At 42.4% G+C, this 17,709-nt stretch overlaps 2 protein-coding genes and 1 pseudogene across 2 annotated transcripts in view; 2 read left to right on the top strand and 1 right to left on the bottom strand.

Moving 5' to 3' along the window:
* Window positions 1–17,709, bottom strand: part of FYCO1 (FYVE and coiled-coil domain autophagy adaptor 1) — a 58,874-nt gene that overhangs the window by 16,917 nt on the left and 24,248 nt on the right. Inside the window, exons 12-14 of the mRNA XM_066627619.1 lie at window positions 13,928–14,077; window positions 11,479–11,675; window positions 9,977–10,121 (exon numbers count right to left, since the gene is read on the bottom strand). Coding sequence (XP_066483716.1) covers window positions 9,977–10,121; window positions 11,479–11,675; window positions 13,928–14,077 — 492 coding nt within the window. The remainder of the gene's footprint in view (window positions 1–9,976; window positions 10,122–11,478; window positions 11,676–13,927; window positions 14,078–17,709) is intronic.
* Window positions 402–518, top strand: LOC136654727 (5S ribosomal RNA; annotated as a pseudogene).
* Window positions 7,326–8,369, top strand: CXCR6 (C-X-C motif chemokine receptor 6). The gene has a single exon (XM_066631383.1). It carries the CDS (start codon window positions 7,326–7,328, stop codon window positions 8,367–8,369), a length of 1,044 nt encoding a protein of 347 aa, XP_066487480.1.

Below are 17,709 nucleotides of genomic sequence, written 5' to 3'. Positions count from 1 at the left end.
GGCATCACTGAATGATGCCAACAAGTGCAAGTGAAGGGATGCAAAACCCTGCAAAGACAAGGAAGGTATGTTTGAAGTGTATTAAAAGGCTTCAGTTTGTAAATTCTAAAAACATTTAGGGCAGAATTTCTCACCCAATGGTACTTGTACCACTGGCAGTACCAAGGTGGTGTCCGGTGGTATGCATGAGACCCCCTCAGCCTGGCAGTGAGACCAGCAATGCAACATGACAAGCAACAGTAGAATGCTTGGCTCAGCAGGCAGAGCTCCAGTGTGCACTTTTGGAACACTCAAAAAGCCCTCCTGTCCGCCCTCAGCCTCTTACCAGTGTTGGTCACATTGCATCTGGCCTCCCAATCCAGAAGTAACTGACATCATCACCAGTTACTTCCAGTGGTACTTCCAGCAACTGTTACCCTGCACATGCCCAATCTCGTCTGATCTTGGAAGCTAAGCAGGGTCAGGCCTGGTTAGTACTTAGATGGGAGACCGCCTGGGAATACCGGGTGCTGTAGGCTTGTACCAGTCTTTCGAGACTGAAGGTTGCCAACCAACCATTTCCAGTAGGCGGACCATGAGAAGTGGTATGGCTGGGGGACAAACAGTGAGAGATGCTAATTTAGGGGATTTTATGCAGATTTGGATCAGACTCTGAATGCAGTGGGAAGGTTTCTACATTCCCTTATCTGATAGAGAAAGATAATCAAAGTTCAAAAATGGTAACTGAAAGTATCCAAGGCCAGTTCAAGTCTGCATAACTCCACCTAAACTCCACCTTTAGATTTTACAAATTGCACACTGTTGGGACACCTCCAAAATTTTCCAGTTCTTGCCCGCCCTTTTGCTTATCAGCTAGCCAACTGAAAAGTATATAGGGCTTGAATGCTCACTCTTCAATGCTCTTGTCACTTTTTGGTTGGTCCTAATAAAAACATTACCCTACTTTAGGGATTAAAGACGTTAGTGGCATTTGCTGAATTTTATTAGATCACCTTCTGGTGTTGGCAACGGGGGTTCTGGCTTCTTCTTCTCCCCCTCAGCTTTCTTGTTTTTGGTCATTTAAAAAAAATCCACAACAGGAAGCTCCCAGGCTGATGACTCTAATAAGTACGCCTGCTATCACCACCAGGTTGTGTCTCTGATTCTGCAACAGTTCCACCACTATAAGGTAAGCAGCTTTCATTTCTTACTTTAGGGTAAAAATAATAATGAAGACAACGCTCAGATAAAATAGAAGTAACAAACTATCAGTCCTTTGTGTTTTAAATGAGAGACTTCTTGCATTTTCCAATAATTCTTAATTCTTATTCTTATTTATACCTCCCAAGTAGCCTTCAGATCAGAAACATGTTCAAGCTGCAATCCTATGCACACTTTACCTGGAAATAAGCCCAATGGACTATAATGGGGCTTGCTTCCAAACACACCTGCATAGGATTGGGGTCTCATTTTATGTAGTCAGTAGTTTTGCTCCAAAAATGGTTTATTTCTTCATGACTAGTTAAAAAAGAGCCAGGATACAGGATGTATGGCAATTGGACCATCTTGCAAAGTCATGAAATAACATATACATTGCAACTTTTCTAGCTGCTAAACAAATCTAGGCACTGGTATCTATACTGATTCCCTTGCTATTATCTTCTCTAGCAATATCCTGCAGTTCAGAAAATAGTTTTGCCCTTCAAGTTGGCTAGGATCTTATTACTTTAAATTTTCTTCAGTCCAGTAACTCCTCCTTTGTTTCTAGACTGGGGTCTCTAAACTTTTCGGCTGAAGGGCCGCATCAAATATCTGGTACAGTGTCGAGGGCCAGAAAAAAATTAAATATAAAATTTAAGTAAATATATTAGAGATGGAACTTCCATCTGGTTGTGTTTGGTCAACTGGGCCAGAGGCTCTCAGGAGATCAGAGGCTGGCCATGGGCCGAACAGAGGCTTGCCGCAGGCTGCATCTGGCCCCCAGGCTGGGGTTTGGAGACCTCTGCTATATACAATGAAGAAATGGTCATGCAGGGAGCTAAAATGACACATTTTCCAGGGGAAGCTCAGGGTACTTAGGCCCAGACCAAATGTGCAGCTATTCTATGTGTCACATCCCTACATTTCCACCCATGTGGGATTTGTGACCACATGTTCACTGGAATCCAGGAGTTTATTTGTGGCACATGCTGTGCTCATCCCTCTTTTGGAGCTGTCACTCATCCTTTGGTGGATTTCCTGTTTCTACAGGAATCCCAGAAGCCAACAGTGTGTAAACTGTGTGGTTTACTGCAATCCAATACAACAACAGCTAGTTATATAAACACATAAAATAAATGCAGATTCTCAGAAGGGGTGTTACACAACCTCTCAGTGATGTGACTTCCTTGTGCTTCTATCCCCCTTAGCTTTTGGAATATCAGATAGGAAAGCCTTCAGGACAGCAGACTGCCTCTCCATAGACGCACTCATCGTGCGCTATGCCCCAACCAGCATTCTGATGTCCTGGGACCTTGCTGTGCCAAGGCCTTGAGCGTCGTGGTTATCCAGGGCTTGTTCCTAGCTGACCTGTGTCCTCTCCAAGCAGGCACTTCACTCTTAGAAGTCTCTGTCTTGTAGGCTCTTTAGGATGTCCATGAGCTTGTGGCTCATTTCTCAGTTTATGTGCAACAGCTTGTGGGAGGAGTCTAGACACTGCCACTTCTATCTGTTCCTCAAATGCCACATATCCTCGCCATGGTTATCTGATGTCTCCGTTGCTTGACTGTAGAAGTAGAAATGGTTTTGAATAGTGCAGTGCACAGTGACTGTCTGATCCCTGCCACAATCAGTGCCAAAACCAGGAAAGGTATTCCCACCCACCTGCCCCCCCCCCCGATGCTTCCCACTCTCCCTACTTTCCAAAATACTCTCCACAGGGAATAGAGAGTAATTACCTAGATCTTCCGATGCCTATTGTGAAGGGTCACCAAAAAGCATCCAGCTGCCTGCACTGCCCAGAGTTTAGGATGACTCAATTGAGGGTCCTGACTGCTGAATCACCCTTGAGCCTTTCAGGTGGAATACAACTACCCCACAGTCTACATAGAGGAATCAGTTAAGGATGTAGAAGAAGGCTTTAATTGTCCTGGAGCAATCGGAATGACTATTTCTCTGCTTAACTACTTTGTAGTTCCTCCACAGCTTCTTGGCTTTGCTCCTGCATGCATTCAGGTCCCTGTAGTAGCCCATGTCCATGTACTCTGAATTGTAGCAGCTCCACATTTTCATAATTTTTGGTGAGAGTCACCTGGACATGCCCAATATCAGTGAAGGCTCTGAACTCCACCTTGCTCCACAAGGGATTCCCTGGATGGATGGCAAGGAAAGCCCCTGCTGCTAAGAGAATTAGCTGGAGACATGGGACTACAGCTTTCCTCCATCATGAGCCAACACAATGTAAGGAATCTCATAAAAGACAAATGATCACCCACTTTCTCTCCTACTTGCCACAAGTGAGATACCTGCCCTTTAAACCCAAGAACAAGGAGGGCAAGAGCTGTAGCAAAGAAGCACTTCCCCATGGGATAGCTGTCACAGCTCCCAAATTCATGGGTATCAAAAATCATATGGTTTTGCAACCCATGTTGAACCCAAATGTTCAAAAACCCATGTGGAAGACTCTGAACTCATGAATTAAGTGAAAAAGTGGGAAAGAGGTACTTGGATACTCCATGACAAAGACTTATGGATAGCCATGTAGCCATGAAGCCATGTAGGCTTTGCATCCAAACATGCATTGGAGCAAAGAAGCATTCAATGGGAAATGCCCATATCCATGAGAATTTTTGCACATTTGGTCTGGACTTTAGATACAGATCTGATTGGTCTTCTCTCTTGTAAACCTGAAGATCAGAAATAGCATTGGGACAACTATTCAAAAGCAGTAGCCCAGAAATGTCAGAATTCAGGTCTTAATTTTGGACCTTTTGTGGCCTTGTTTGTTCATCTGTCATGAACTATCATTCATGCATTTTAGGTTTCATTGGCTATTCTAGGAGACAAGAGAGCCACCTAAGACACAACAGGCACACTTTGCATTATATACCATTTCATTTCATAACCATAATTGTGAGAATAAAACAAAAATATGCAAATAGTGACCCTTAGTCTAGCATGGTATAGGAAGCCAGCAGAATCTGCCGGCCAAAACTCCAGTTTGACAGAGACCAGCCACGAAAACATTCATCTCAATTTCTCAAGAACACATTATACATCCCTTTCAAATGGAATATTTTGTTCAGCTACATTAGCAGATTTTGAATTTTTTAACATGCATATTGCTCTGCTATTATGTGTCACTTATAGTGCAATTTCTGACAAGCTGCTTTGATTCAGGGTCCAGAAACAATCACTGCTTGCTTGAAATCACGGAGGACTGCTGTTTCCTGATTGGCTCCCTTTGCTAAGTATTGCTCTTCAATTTCTTTCTCCAAATGCTGGAATGAATTTGTTGGTTGTGGCTGCCTTTTAATTAATGAATTAATTGATTGATTATCTTTTAATTAAATAAATAATTATCTTTTATGGTATCACTTAGAATCAGAAAAGACTGTGATCTTTTCTTTACCGCTCATTTTCTTAAAACAGTTTTTAAAAATGGTACAAAATCTCAAATTTCACACTCATTTGTAGGCAACAGTACTAAAACGGGTTAGAAGGGGGCATAGAGACTCACCAGTGGTAGTTAGCTGAGCTGGCTGCCTGCTGCCATCTTTCTTCCCAGAAGCCCCCATGAATGACACTATTCATGGGGCATCACAAGTGATGGGGCTAATGACACAAGTGCATCAGCTTGCCATTACATCACCAGCAAATTTAAATTAGAAAAAGAAAAAATTCTTAGGGCACTGCCTTAGTCAAATGGTAGGGATGGTCACTGATGTTTGCAAGTACTGATGCTAGTGTCCCAGTGCCACATCCCTATGTGCTAGAGAGCATACACAAGATCAAATGGAGACTGGAATCTAAAACTGAGAAGCTGGTAGCTATGGCATAGCCCAAATAAAAATGTGGGGGTAAATGGGGGTGGAATGGGGGGAGAGGCAGAGACTTGGTGCAGCCTGCACCCTATTCTAAAACAGGGCCATAGCACTTTGACTCCACTATCAACGATATGCATATTCAGCAAATCCAGACAAATGCTGAATCACACACAGGATGCTGAGACATTTGAGCGTGGCTGTGGTGTACCCATGGCTGACTCATGAGCAGTTGCAAGCTCAGGTAAGTTTTGTTCCTACAAACAAGAAACATAAGATGCAAAGTGTAACAGTATGAGGGTTGCTTCAGACACCGGTGATCCCTGTGACCTTACCTGTGCTACAGTGGTGTTTCACACAGTAAGCAAACATAGGCTGCAATCCTAAACTCACTTTCCTGGGAGTAACTCCCATTGAACACTATAGGACTTACTTCTGAGTAGACCTGCTTAGGATTGTGCCCATAAACTCTGAAGGGACTGGTGGATGTCCCAAAATAAGCAGCGGGCATAAAGAAACACACAGCCCTTCACAATGTGTGCGTCTATAGCAGGAAACATGGGTGTAATAACAAATTCTTGTAATAAATTGTTGCTGGTTCTTTTTCTAAGCAGCAGCTTTGGGGGAGGCAGCTTTGGAGCAAAGCAGCATAGGAAGTAGAGCCACTATCACTGATAGAATCCTATCTCTGTCTATACTTCTCAGCTCCAAATCCCCTCCATCTACTCCCCCAAGATTCCAAATGCAGGTTTGAAAGGGCAAATGCAGGGGAGAAAGAAATTTGGGGAAGGGTTTTTTGCTTTGGAGTAAAGAAGCAGCAAGTGGGGAAAAGATTTAGTATCCCCCCATCACTTCTCCATTCCAAACCATTTTTCCCAAACTGCTTTTTACTTCAAAAAAAATCAACAATCAGGGATTCATTACTCCCGGTTGAATTACATACATTTGATGAATGAATACACTAGCACTTGTATGCTAGGATAGGACAGGTTCTCAAACTGTAGATCACAACCCAATTTTTGGTGGGACACAAAACTGACAAGCTGATAAGCTGACAAGGAAAATGTATTGAGCCCTATAGAAAGCAAAAGCCACCAGTGCATGTTTGCTCAAGTAGGTGACCATGCCTCAGTCCACTTCAAAGGGCAGGCCAAGGGGAATGCAAAGTCATCAGAATGGACCTGATCTGATGAACACAGAACTCAACAAGTACTCCAGAAGGTGCCCCCCTCCCACCATAGTAGGAAGGATGAAAACAGAGGCTTGAGTGGCTAAAGTGAAACTTTTTAAAAAAAGTTTTGTAAAGCTTGGTGGGCCCTAATACACTGTAGTTTTAAAAACTAGATTCTGGTGCTAAAAAGTTTGGGAACCACTGCTTTAGAAGTAACCTAAAGCTAGACATCTTCATGTAACCACACTAGGACTGCAATCCTATGCACTCTTTCCTGGGAGTACGCTCTACTGAACACAGTGGGTCTTGTTTTTAGTAGACATGTGTAGGATTGTGCTGTAAATTTTGCTGTACTTCATATCTAAGGGCTTCTCATGTTTTTCTTTGTCAATCATTATCTCATGGTTGGTATCCTGATACCAAAACTTATGTCTACCAAACTAAGGAGTGCAGGATGTATACCTACACCCCGTTCCTATCACAGGTCAAAGGTGTAGCCATAAAAACCCTGAACCTCCCCACCACTGCATATCAGAAGCAACCAATCTGCTATTGTTTATATGCTCATTTATCCTGATGAAAGAGAAATAAGTCCCCAATTGTGCCAGTGCTTATGAATTCCTTGAACCAAAGCACAATCCTATGCATATTTACTCAGAAGTAAGTGTCACTGCATTTAGTGGGGCTTACTCCCAGGTAAGAGTATCTAGGTTTGCAGCCTCAGCTCCCACAATTAACGGGTTATATATATCATTTTAACACGTACAAATCAGAGACTCAAGTGTAATCTCTTTACAGTGACTCATTAAGCGCCAGACTCAAGGGTAATTTCTTTAGGACTCATTAAATGCCAAACAAGTATTCTACCTGCACCTCCTTGTTGCAGCTAGTGAATGTTGGCAACAGTATGCCACAATGCTTGATCCAAACACTCAGTCTTCTGAAATTCTGTTCAAGTTATTTTGGCTGAAATTCATCTATACCTTAGTTCCTAAAATGCCTGGCCCAGACTTCCTGTCTCAGTGGAGGATGGATCAAACGAATTAAAACTATGAGCTCGATGGCACTGTAAGTCTATATGACAAGCCTTAGGTTCCCCTACTGAGACTGTTCTTCAATGTATGTCATTACAGGTACTTAAGAAAGGAGGCCACATGGGCACTGAGAATAATACTTCAATGCTAGACTATGAAGAATACCTCAACGCCAGACTGAATGAAGAAGATCCAAACAATAATTTTGAAAAGTTCAGCAAAGTTTTCTTAGTCTGCATGTATGCATTTGCCTGTATCTTTGGAGTGTCTGGAAACTTCCTGGTTCTTATCATATTCATTTTCTATGAGAAGGTGAAGATGGTAACTGATGTATTTTTAGTGAGCTTGGCTACAGCTGACTTGTTCTTTCTCGGTACACTGCCATTCTGGGCATATGCCGCTGCTGATGAGTGGATCTTTGGCAGTCAGGCATGTAAAATCATCCGAGGCCTCTATGCCTTGAACCTGCATGGTTCCATGCTAACCCTAACCTGCGTCACCATTTACAGGTGCCTTGCTATTGTCCGAGCCACCAAAGCCCACCCCAGCGAAACCAAAAGGAAAGTCTGGGGCATAGCAACCTGCATTGTGGTTTGGGTGATTTCCTTGGCATTTGCTTCTCCGCAATTTAAATATAGTACAGAGTCCAAGTATGACAAAAAGATATGCCATGCAAACTATCCAGACAACATGGAACTGTACTTGGAAAGTCTTCAAATGGCTCTTGGGTTCTTTGGCCCTATGTTCGTCATGGTAATTTGCTATTCGGCAATTATAAACACTTTACTCCGGGTTAAGGGTTTCCAGAAGCACAAATCCTTAAAAATAATCTTTGCTATTGTTGTAACATTCGTTCTTACGCAGACACCCTACAACTTGTTGAAACTTGTCCGTGCTGTACATCCACGCGTCGTTATGGATTTCAGCTTTGACTATGCACTGATTGTAACAGAAGCCATTGCTTATTTTCACAGCTGCCTCAACCCTGTTCTCTATTTCTTTATTGGCGTGAAGTTTAGGAAGAATTTGGCAAAAATCCTGAAAAATATTGGCTGTGTTAAACATCAACGTATTGTGAAGCAATGGCAAACAACAGATGATGATGGTTCTAAAACCTACACGGCCTCACACAATGCAGAAGAAACAAGCATGTATCCATTGTAAAGAGAATCTCGAGAAGGGGCTTGTGAATGTTTTCAGTGTGGTTTCATTTTTGGTCACCCTAATCTCTCATAAAAGCACACAACATGCACTTTCTTCTCACTGTGTATCAGTAGTGTATAAAGACTCGGGGAGAGCTTCTCTACAACACACGAGGGTTTGCATCTCATTGCAGTCTTGATTCTCATGCTTCAGACAAAAGACCTTGATGTGCTAATTAATAGAGCAGTTTTCTAATAGACTGATAAGAAATTTAGGCTGGAAGCTGGCATTTGTTTTTATTTGTAATCCAAGGCTGATTTTCAATGTACATAGCCAGAACAAGAATGGTAGACCAATTAGCTTTAAATAAGAAATTGTGAACACTGTTTTGATATGCTTTTGCTTACAGAATCTTTTATCATTAAACACTGAATTTTGTGCAGAATAAAATGTACAGTGTTGCATCATGCGTTTCTACTGTTCTAGTTCTGCTTTTTGCTAGGAACATCTAAAGATGTCTTCCACTGCCCTTCCATCTAAAGGGTCTTCCACTGCCCTTGTATTAAGATTCAAAACTCATTTAAGCTACATTTCTACACACACTTATCTAGGAGTAAGCCCCAAAGACTCAGGGTCCAATCCTATCTAACTTTCTAGCACTGATGCAGTCAAAATGCAGCTCCGACATAAAAGAACAAATGTTCCCTTTCCTTGAGGAGGCCTCTGTGACTGCCTTCCCATGGCAGGATACGCCTCATTGGTATGGCTGCATCAGCGCTTGAAAGTTGGATAGGATTTGGCCCTCCTTCACTTTAGAGCTGTGCCCTCTCATATCAAGCCATTCCAATTATCTTTTAGAACAGCAGTTTCCAAAGTGGAAACCGCTGCGTCCCAAAAAAGCCTTCTCCATCCCGAGCGACGCTTACCATTCTGCCACAGTACCACGTTTCTTTCAAGCTGATCTGGGCACAGGGATGCAGAATGGTAAGCGCCGCTCGGGGGGGGGGGGAGGGCTTTTTCCAAACCCTGGATCCAGCCTGTGGGGTGGGGTTTGGAGAGCCCTGTTTTAGATAGAACAGTGGCTAGAGATATCTATTTGTAGTTTTGACTCTAATGATACTGTGGTTGCAATACTATACATCAGTGTTTCTCAAACTATGGGTTGGGACCCACTAGGTGGGTCACGAGCCAATTTCAGGTGGGTCCCCATTCATTTTAATATTTTATTATTAATATATTGAACTTAGATGCTGCCATGTTATGTGACTGCATTTAGGGAAATATTACAGATCTGTACTTTTAACAGACTACTATGTATATGCTTTTAATAATGATAGTCAGTGGGACTTACTCCTGGGTAAGTGTGGGTAGGATTGCGAAAAATTTCCCTGCTTGATAATGTCACTTCTGGTCATGACATCACTTTCGGTGGGTCCTGACAGATTCTCATTCTAAAAAAGTGGGTACCAGTGCTAAAAGTGTGAGAACCACTGCTATACATACTTTCATGGGAGTAAGCCTGCTGAAAATAATGGTACTTACTTCTTAGGAAATATGCATAGGATTGTACTGCAATTGGTGCAGGTGAAAAAGCTCCTGAATCTTTTACTTTAAAAAGGTTTACTCACAGGTCAGTCATGCTGCGGTCCATGGATTCTTCTTCAGCGTGGCTTTCATTTTGGACAGAGTCGCCTTCCTGTATTTGGCCCAGTTCCTCATCTGTGATTATATCATAAAGTATGTCATCTGTGGTTTTAGATGCTTCAGCTGTAACTGAACCACAACAAAGGGCATCAATTGAGATGGTGTACTGCAGTATTGCATGCAAGGCAACGACATTTAACTTTTCACAGTGTTTATCAGACTGATAAGACTGGAAGGGTGAAGGAAGGCATTGCATAGTCATCTGCACAAGTTAGGGTCCTTTTACGTATAATAGGGTATAATATATTTTGGGAGTCTGTCGTGCAGGCATAGAATGTGGGTTCAGGGAAGTATCAGATTTCTTACTAGTCCCCCCACAACTGACAATCTGTAGTAGCATGACATCCATGTTTTTTGCTTGAACTGGAATTCAGGGGGAAATTATGGGATTCTTCAAAGGCAGAATCAATTTCCTGAACAGAAAAATCTATTATTTCACTGAATTCTGTCTGGTTCTGTCTGAATTCCTCTGCCACTCCTTATGGTAAGAGTACAATGCCAACAATTCAGAGTGACAGTGAATGAACATGTATGTGGGACAGTATATGCAGCCTAAGATGTGGATTCTCATGTACATGCATGTCACTAAGTAGCATCACTGAGATCTCATCGGAGTGTGCCTGTCAAAGAGAAGCAGCCAGAATCTAATGGGTCAAATGGATCTATGAGAATTAACCAGGAGAACAGTATTCAGGTACAAATGCGCCTAAGGGTTCTGCACATCCTGATTTTCTAGTACTGGTTATTTTAGGTTAAAGTCTGGGAACCTATGAGCCACCCCGATAAAAATTCAGAAATAAAGACACAGTTGAGATTTTAATGGGAAAGTCAGCACCCTCTCATAGTATTCTATCATTTTACATGGAAAAGATGCCATCCTACTACTTGCTAATATGCCCATCTCTGCCTAATCCTAACCAATTTACTAGCACTGATGCAGCTGCAATGCAGCCCCAAGGTAAGGGGCTTACTAATATTCTCTTACATTGAGGTGGCCTCCACCCTCCCCACTACAGAATGCCATGCATGCCCCATTGACACAGCTGCATCTGTGCTGGAAGGTTGGTGAAATCTGGACTGTAAGAGACTTAAAACTTAGAATGGCCCATCTGAAAAGACAATGCCTGATAAGAGAAGAGCCATTTCATAATTTCAAAGGACAAAATAAAATATCCTTATTAAAAATGCTGTGGCTGAAAGAAAATAGTAGTCATTTTAAATTAATGACCATCCTGGTTTTTTATACACAAGTGCAATTTCCCCATGTACGATTGTTCCTGATTAGGATATGTGTCTGTGTTGGTTGCATAGTTACCTAACAAGCTCTACAACATTGAAAAATCTAGCAGAAACAAGGGCAAAATTTAAGTGACGTTTTCACAGAGCATCTATTAGGGGTGTCCTGTATACACATGAAATGACTCACCCAGAACTCTACGGACCAGGGACAAAGGTGAGGGTAGTGAACTGGAAGGTTCTTCTTCACTAGCAGTTGATCCAGAGTCACCCAAGAGGACACTTGCCTTCTTAAAGCAAGCTTGACAACAACGTTCCTTCCTGCCGGTGAGCTTTGACACAGCATAGTTGTTGCAGCAGTAGTAGCAGAAAATGCGCCCGCACATCCTAAAAATAATTATGGTTTAAAAGAGAGAAAAGGTTCCTTCATTCAGTTTCAAAACAAAGACATTTAACAGATACAATATTCAATACATAAAGTCTTACATACTAAGGAAAACAACCTTTTCTAAATAATAGTGCATCACACAAATGCGGCTATTACCTGGACACCAAAGGCAAAACTATTAAATAACTATTAATGACAAAAGAAAAATTCTCCTAAGTTTAATATATACCTGCAAGAGATCATCTTTTATTTCATTCCCCAAATATTAACACTTACCCTTTCGCAACCCACCCAAAAAATCAGGTCGCGACCCACCAGTGGGACCCAACCCCCAGTTTGGGTCCAATTAAGAAGGACTGAAAATAGCTGGTTTCTAAATTGTAATGCAGTGCAATCCTATACATGTTTACTCAGAAGTAAATCTCACTGTGTTAACCCATTTCTGTCCACCCCACAGGTGTACACATTTGATCCCTGTTGCTTATATGCAACATTGGGCAGAAATGGCTTAAATGGGGTTTACTCTCAGATAAGTGCGTACAAGATTGCTGCCATAGTGCTATGACATGCAATCATCACTACATTTACTCAAGGTATGAGTTAACGATGCAACCAGTTCAAAGGCTTCATCAGGTTTAAATAAGGCTATGGACCAGTTAAAGCCTTTTTAGTTGATTAATGACATGCCTTGAGCCACTTATTCAATTGATTAAACAATTAGAAGATTACAGAATCTCAGCACAGGAAATATTCTGAAGATATTTCAGGAGATTTCACTTAAATAAACAAGAAGCAAATAGCAGTATTGTTGAAAAAAAAAGTTTGAAAGCAATCAGTGAGCCAAAAAAATGTCCACACATGGCTATAATATACAAATAGTGCAGAAGATGTTCACACATGGAATGCTGTCAATTAAAATCTGAGTTTACAATGCATCTTTCAAAAGGTGTGCTCAGTGAACTGATTAACACCACCAGCTGTTGCAGAATACAATACTCGGAATACTGTTGCCTGGGAATTTGCACAAGAAACACTCCATTTATTCATAATCACTCTTCATACACTGAACCTGTTGGATGACTGGAATTTTACTTACAGAACATTTACACTTGTGAATAGTAGTGGGACAGCACAAAATGTTGCAGCACCTTGGAAACCAAGTATTTGTTTACATGTTAGCTGGAGTAGCATCGTTGTCAATATCTCAGTGAATGTTCACACACTGCTCCTGGTAGCATCTCTTATGTTTTTACCCACATGGCTGAGGCAAGTCATGTTTTATAACTCTACTGGTTATCCTCTGGGCAACACCAGAATGGCACATGACCACGTTATCTGTCCTAATCATGTGAGTTGAAAGTGTTGATTGTACTGGGGGCGGTGTAGAGCAACTGGGAAGGTGTCAGAAACTGGAATAATTCTATGGTGGGGGGTGGGAGTTTGCACATTTGGCCATATTAGATTTCCACAAAAGATCTAGTTCTTGAACAAAATCTACTGTCCAACTGCAGGCCCAATTCACATGTACACAGAGACCTCAAGACAACATCATAGGGTGAAGACATAAGGTCAGTCCAACACCCAGCAGAATTACTGTGAACTCCACTGCAACAATACCTCTCATTCTTCATAGTCCTCTCTGCCACCAAGGACTGACCAATATAGCAATCAGTGTTGAGGGAAGCCATTCCTCAGCCACAGCTAATGATGACACTTCGTAGATACAACACCCATTGTGCAAGGAGACTATGGGTGCAATCGTAACCAATTTTCCAGCACCAAGGTAAGGGCAGTGCAGCTCCAAGGTAAGGGAACAAACATTCCCTTACCTTGAGGAGGCCTCCCTGACTGCTACCCCAATGCAGGATGCAGTATATGCCCCATTGGCACAGCTGTGCCAGTGTGGGAATGTTGGTTAGGATTTGGACCTGGGACACTTATATGCTTCATCTACAACCATGCTTTGTTGTAGTACTTTAATTACAAAACCCATTGTGCAGCATGACTGTGAGCGATGCACAAATCAACAAAGATATAAAGGAAATAACTTAATTTCTAAGAAGAATGGAGAGAAAAAGACAACTGCATGTATGGTGGATACATGCAACGCCCCCTCCCCATTTGGCAGTCCCTCCTCCTGAGAAAAAAAATGCCTCTAAAAACTATAATAGTTAAAAGGTGACTCGCTGTTTAATCTTTGGCCAAGCACAGCTGCTTGCAAGTTTCTATCAAGCCACCCCTACAAACTGACCTGCAATGGTGCCGGCGATTCATCCAGCCAAATTCTTTTTGACAGTCTTGGCAACGGTTTACTTCTGCATCACCAAGCCATCGTTGTTCGGCAGTTTGCTTCTGCTGGAATTCCAGTGCATCCGACTTCTGCCAAAGGGCATCCTTGTCCCTTTAAAAGGTATGAATGAAGAAAAAATATAATCTTTGAACAGACTCCCAAAAGCATTCATCCCAGCTCCATCTCTTACACCAGCATTTAATTTGATCCTTATAATTATAATTACCGTAGATACTCACCTACAGAACAACAAATTTTTGCCAAGTAATCAAGCTTAAATTATCACCTCGCCTTATCTCTGAGGTCGATCAGAGCTTCTCAACTCCATCCTGTCCTGATGTCCTGAGTTTCGTTTCAAGCAATTGCGTTTCAAGCCACAGGCGCCACTCAATCATTAGAAGCAATGCAGAGATCATTAGGGGGCTGTTAATTTCTGTGGTAACCTCTTTGGTAAATCCCAGCCAAAGTCAACCTTTTATTCTCCTCCAGAGGACCCTGTTACATTTTGCAAATGCTGCTGCAGCCCGGTTCGCTTTTGCAAATGCTTGCATTTGGCAGAGGTCTGTTTTTTTAAACACCAGGATGTCATCCTCTTTTCCGTTTGAAACAAAGTCCCAACTACAAGTCAGTGCACCATTACTTAAGAATAACACCCACGAGCGGGTCTACTTCTGAGTAAAAAGGGTTGCAACTATATGCAGCTGCACTTGCTCATCTCTCTGCTGTGAACTGAATTGCACACTCCCAGTTATGTGTTATGGGTTGTATGTTGTATGTAGAGCTTCTGGCTTAACACACCAGGCACCATAAAGTTGGATTTGATTCATGGTTCTCCAGCCCGTACTTCATGTATTCATACCAGTATTTTCTCTTTTTAACTGTTTGAAGACCTGAAGACTGCCTTTGCACTGTTTTGCACCAGAAGTGTCCTGAGAAATTCTTGGTGATTGATCACATTCCATATGTTTCAGCTTTTTTACTGTGCTGATTTTCAATCACTGGTTCTTAAATGAATTGAAGAAGAAAAACTAGCTATTGGTAGGGCTTTCACAGCCAACTAGCTACCTCTCTTCCTGCCTTGCTGGCCCTGCAAGGCATTCAAGAGCACAACCTGCCCTTTTCTGCCATTATTCCATTCTTTTTGAAGTGCCCCTAAAGGTCCTGTTGAGTGCTCCTGGGGGTACATGAACCCCAGGTTGGGAACCACTGTTTTACTGGTATGATACTTACAGTGCACTTACTCTAATAGTGTTTACAAAAAAGTGGTGAAGACCAGAATTTAAAAAGAATAAAAATGTATCTTATGATCTTTTATTATGTTCTTAATAAATTAGACTGTGCAGTTCTTAAGTAACAATTACTGGTAGGTTATTTTTCAGGATCAGGCCTCAAGTAAAATCAGACAAAACCATAGTCAGACACCCCCCTAAGTTTAACCCCCGACTTATCTGAGGGTCATAGAAAATTCCATGTTTTTAAAAAACTGCCCTTGACTTATTTGTGAGATTGACTTATAGATAGGTGTCTTTGGAGATAATTTATATGATTAAATAATTATAACAATATAATGATACTTTGGATCCTTATCTCAAATTCCATTTGAACTCCCAAGAGCCCAATCCTATGCATGTTACTCAAAAGTAAGTCATAGTCAATTGAGCTTACTCCTAGGTAACTGTGGATCCCTAGTTACATTCCTTCTTTTTTAAGACACCTTGTCAGTTTTGCATACAAGATTTGTAGGAAACTGGAGAAGTCTGAATGAACATGCACAAGGTGCTTTTATGTCTTCTCCTGACCATTTGCTTCCACGAACACTGGCTACACTCTGACATTCCAGGAGTTCTCAAACTTCTCGGGAGTAAAACACCCGAGGTAAGTCTTTGCGGGGGAGGGGGCGAAGGCAGCGACACAATCCCCAGGATCACGTCACTAACGGTGGCGAAGGGGGGTGCTTTAACTTCCAGAGGGCTGCTGGAATGTGTTAGGGCTGCTACAACGTGCTGCAAAGTGTTAGAATGCTGAAAAAAAGCAATCGCAAATACTTCCTGGTTGTAATAGCGAAACCAGAAGTAGTTTGTGATGGTTTTTTTCCCAAAGTTCTAAGATTCAGGGAGCCCTACAGAGGGCAGCATGGGGCTCCCCACAACTCCTGGACTTTGCACCAGCCCTCAGTAAGTAAAAGCACCCCCCTTCGCCCCTGTTAGCAAAGCGATCCTGGGGATCATGTCGCTGCCTCTCCCCTTTCCCTAGCCCCTAAGGGGCCAGAGGCAGTGTTACACAAGCTGGTGGGTTGTGACCCACCATTTTAAGTACCACTGTTCTATTCTATAGGCAGTAAATTATAAGTTGTATTAATTAAACACTATCATTAAAAAAATTTGAAGAAGTTTGGCAAAGTTCCACTGGTGAATCCATCAAATCTACTATGAGGCACCAACACACAATTTTTGTAAAAAGGCATGTAGCTGTGCTGGGTGTGATATTTGACGCAAAACAACTTACAATGCAAACCTATGCATGCCTACTTAGAAGTAAGCCTCAATCAATTGGACTTACTCCCAGGTAAATGTGCAAAAGATTTCAGCCTTAGGCTGAAAGCCGGTGCACACATTCTAGGGAGTAAGCTTCATTGAACATAATAGGACTTACTTCTGAGCAGGGTCATATCTTGGGCGGAACCTGAGGGACACATGCCCCAGGCACAATGCCGGGGGTCGCATTAGTCCCCCAGGCTCCACCCGGTCACCTCTGGGTTTCGAGAGGGGCTGAAACTTTGCCTCGCCCTGTCCTGGCTCCTGTGAAAGCTCCCAGCATTGACAGGAGCTAGAAGGAGGAGCACGAAGCCCTGCCCTCAAGGAGAACATTAGTTCATGTTCTATCCAAGGACGGGGCTTGGCTGTCCATGTTCTGACTTATGTGAAGGCTGAGAGTCTTCACAGGAGCCGGGACAGGGCAGGGCAAAGCCAGACAAGTCCTGCCCCTGTGGAGAACTGGAGTGGTGATGTCATGACATTGCGTGACATTGTGACATCACTGTCCTGGGTGTTGGGTCGAGGTGTTACGCCTCTGCTTCTGAGTAGACATGCATAGGATTGCACTATCAGTCATATCTAATTTTTTCTATAAGTACACAAAAGATTGGCACTATTATTGCAAATACACATGAATGTAAGAATGGGCCATGAGGATCAGGCTGAAGACTCATCTACTCCAGTGTCCCATTTCCCACAGCGGCCAATCAGTTGCCTTAGGGCAGGGGTGCTCAACACGTCGATCACGAGGCAAAATGAGTCGATCGCGGAGCCCTTAGTCTATAGACTAGAGTAGACTAAGGGCTCCGCGATCGACTCATTTTGCCTCATGATCGACCAGTCGATCGCGATCGATGTGTTGAGCACCCCTGCCTTAGGGAAATCCACAAGCAGAAGAGAAAGGCATACCTCTCTCCTGCCAAAGCTCCCTTGCATACTGCTCCTGAGTGTAGTAGTCATTGACAGGCCATGAATCTTGTTTTAAAGACATTTAAACTAGTGACCATTACTACAGGTGGCAATGAGTTCCACAGATTAATTACACAATGTATGGAAAAAGTATTTCCTTTTATTCATCTTGAATTTTCTGCCAATCAGTTTCATCTGATCTCCAGTTCTCATATTGCGAGAGGGAGAAAAACACCTCTCACGCTCTCTGTCTCCTCCTTGCATAACTTTATAAGTCTCAGTCATGACCCCTTTTAAACA

This window comes from Tiliqua scincoides, chromosome 5 (assembly GCF_035046505.1).
Source record: "Tiliqua scincoides isolate rTilSci1 chromosome 5, rTilSci1.hap2, whole genome shotgun sequence".
NCBI classification, from domain to species: Eukaryota; Metazoa; Chordata; class Lepidosauria; order Squamata; family Scincidae; genus Tiliqua; species Tiliqua scincoides.
Note: the sequence above shows the minus strand (reverse complement) of the source record. Positions and strands in the feature narration are given on the sequence as shown.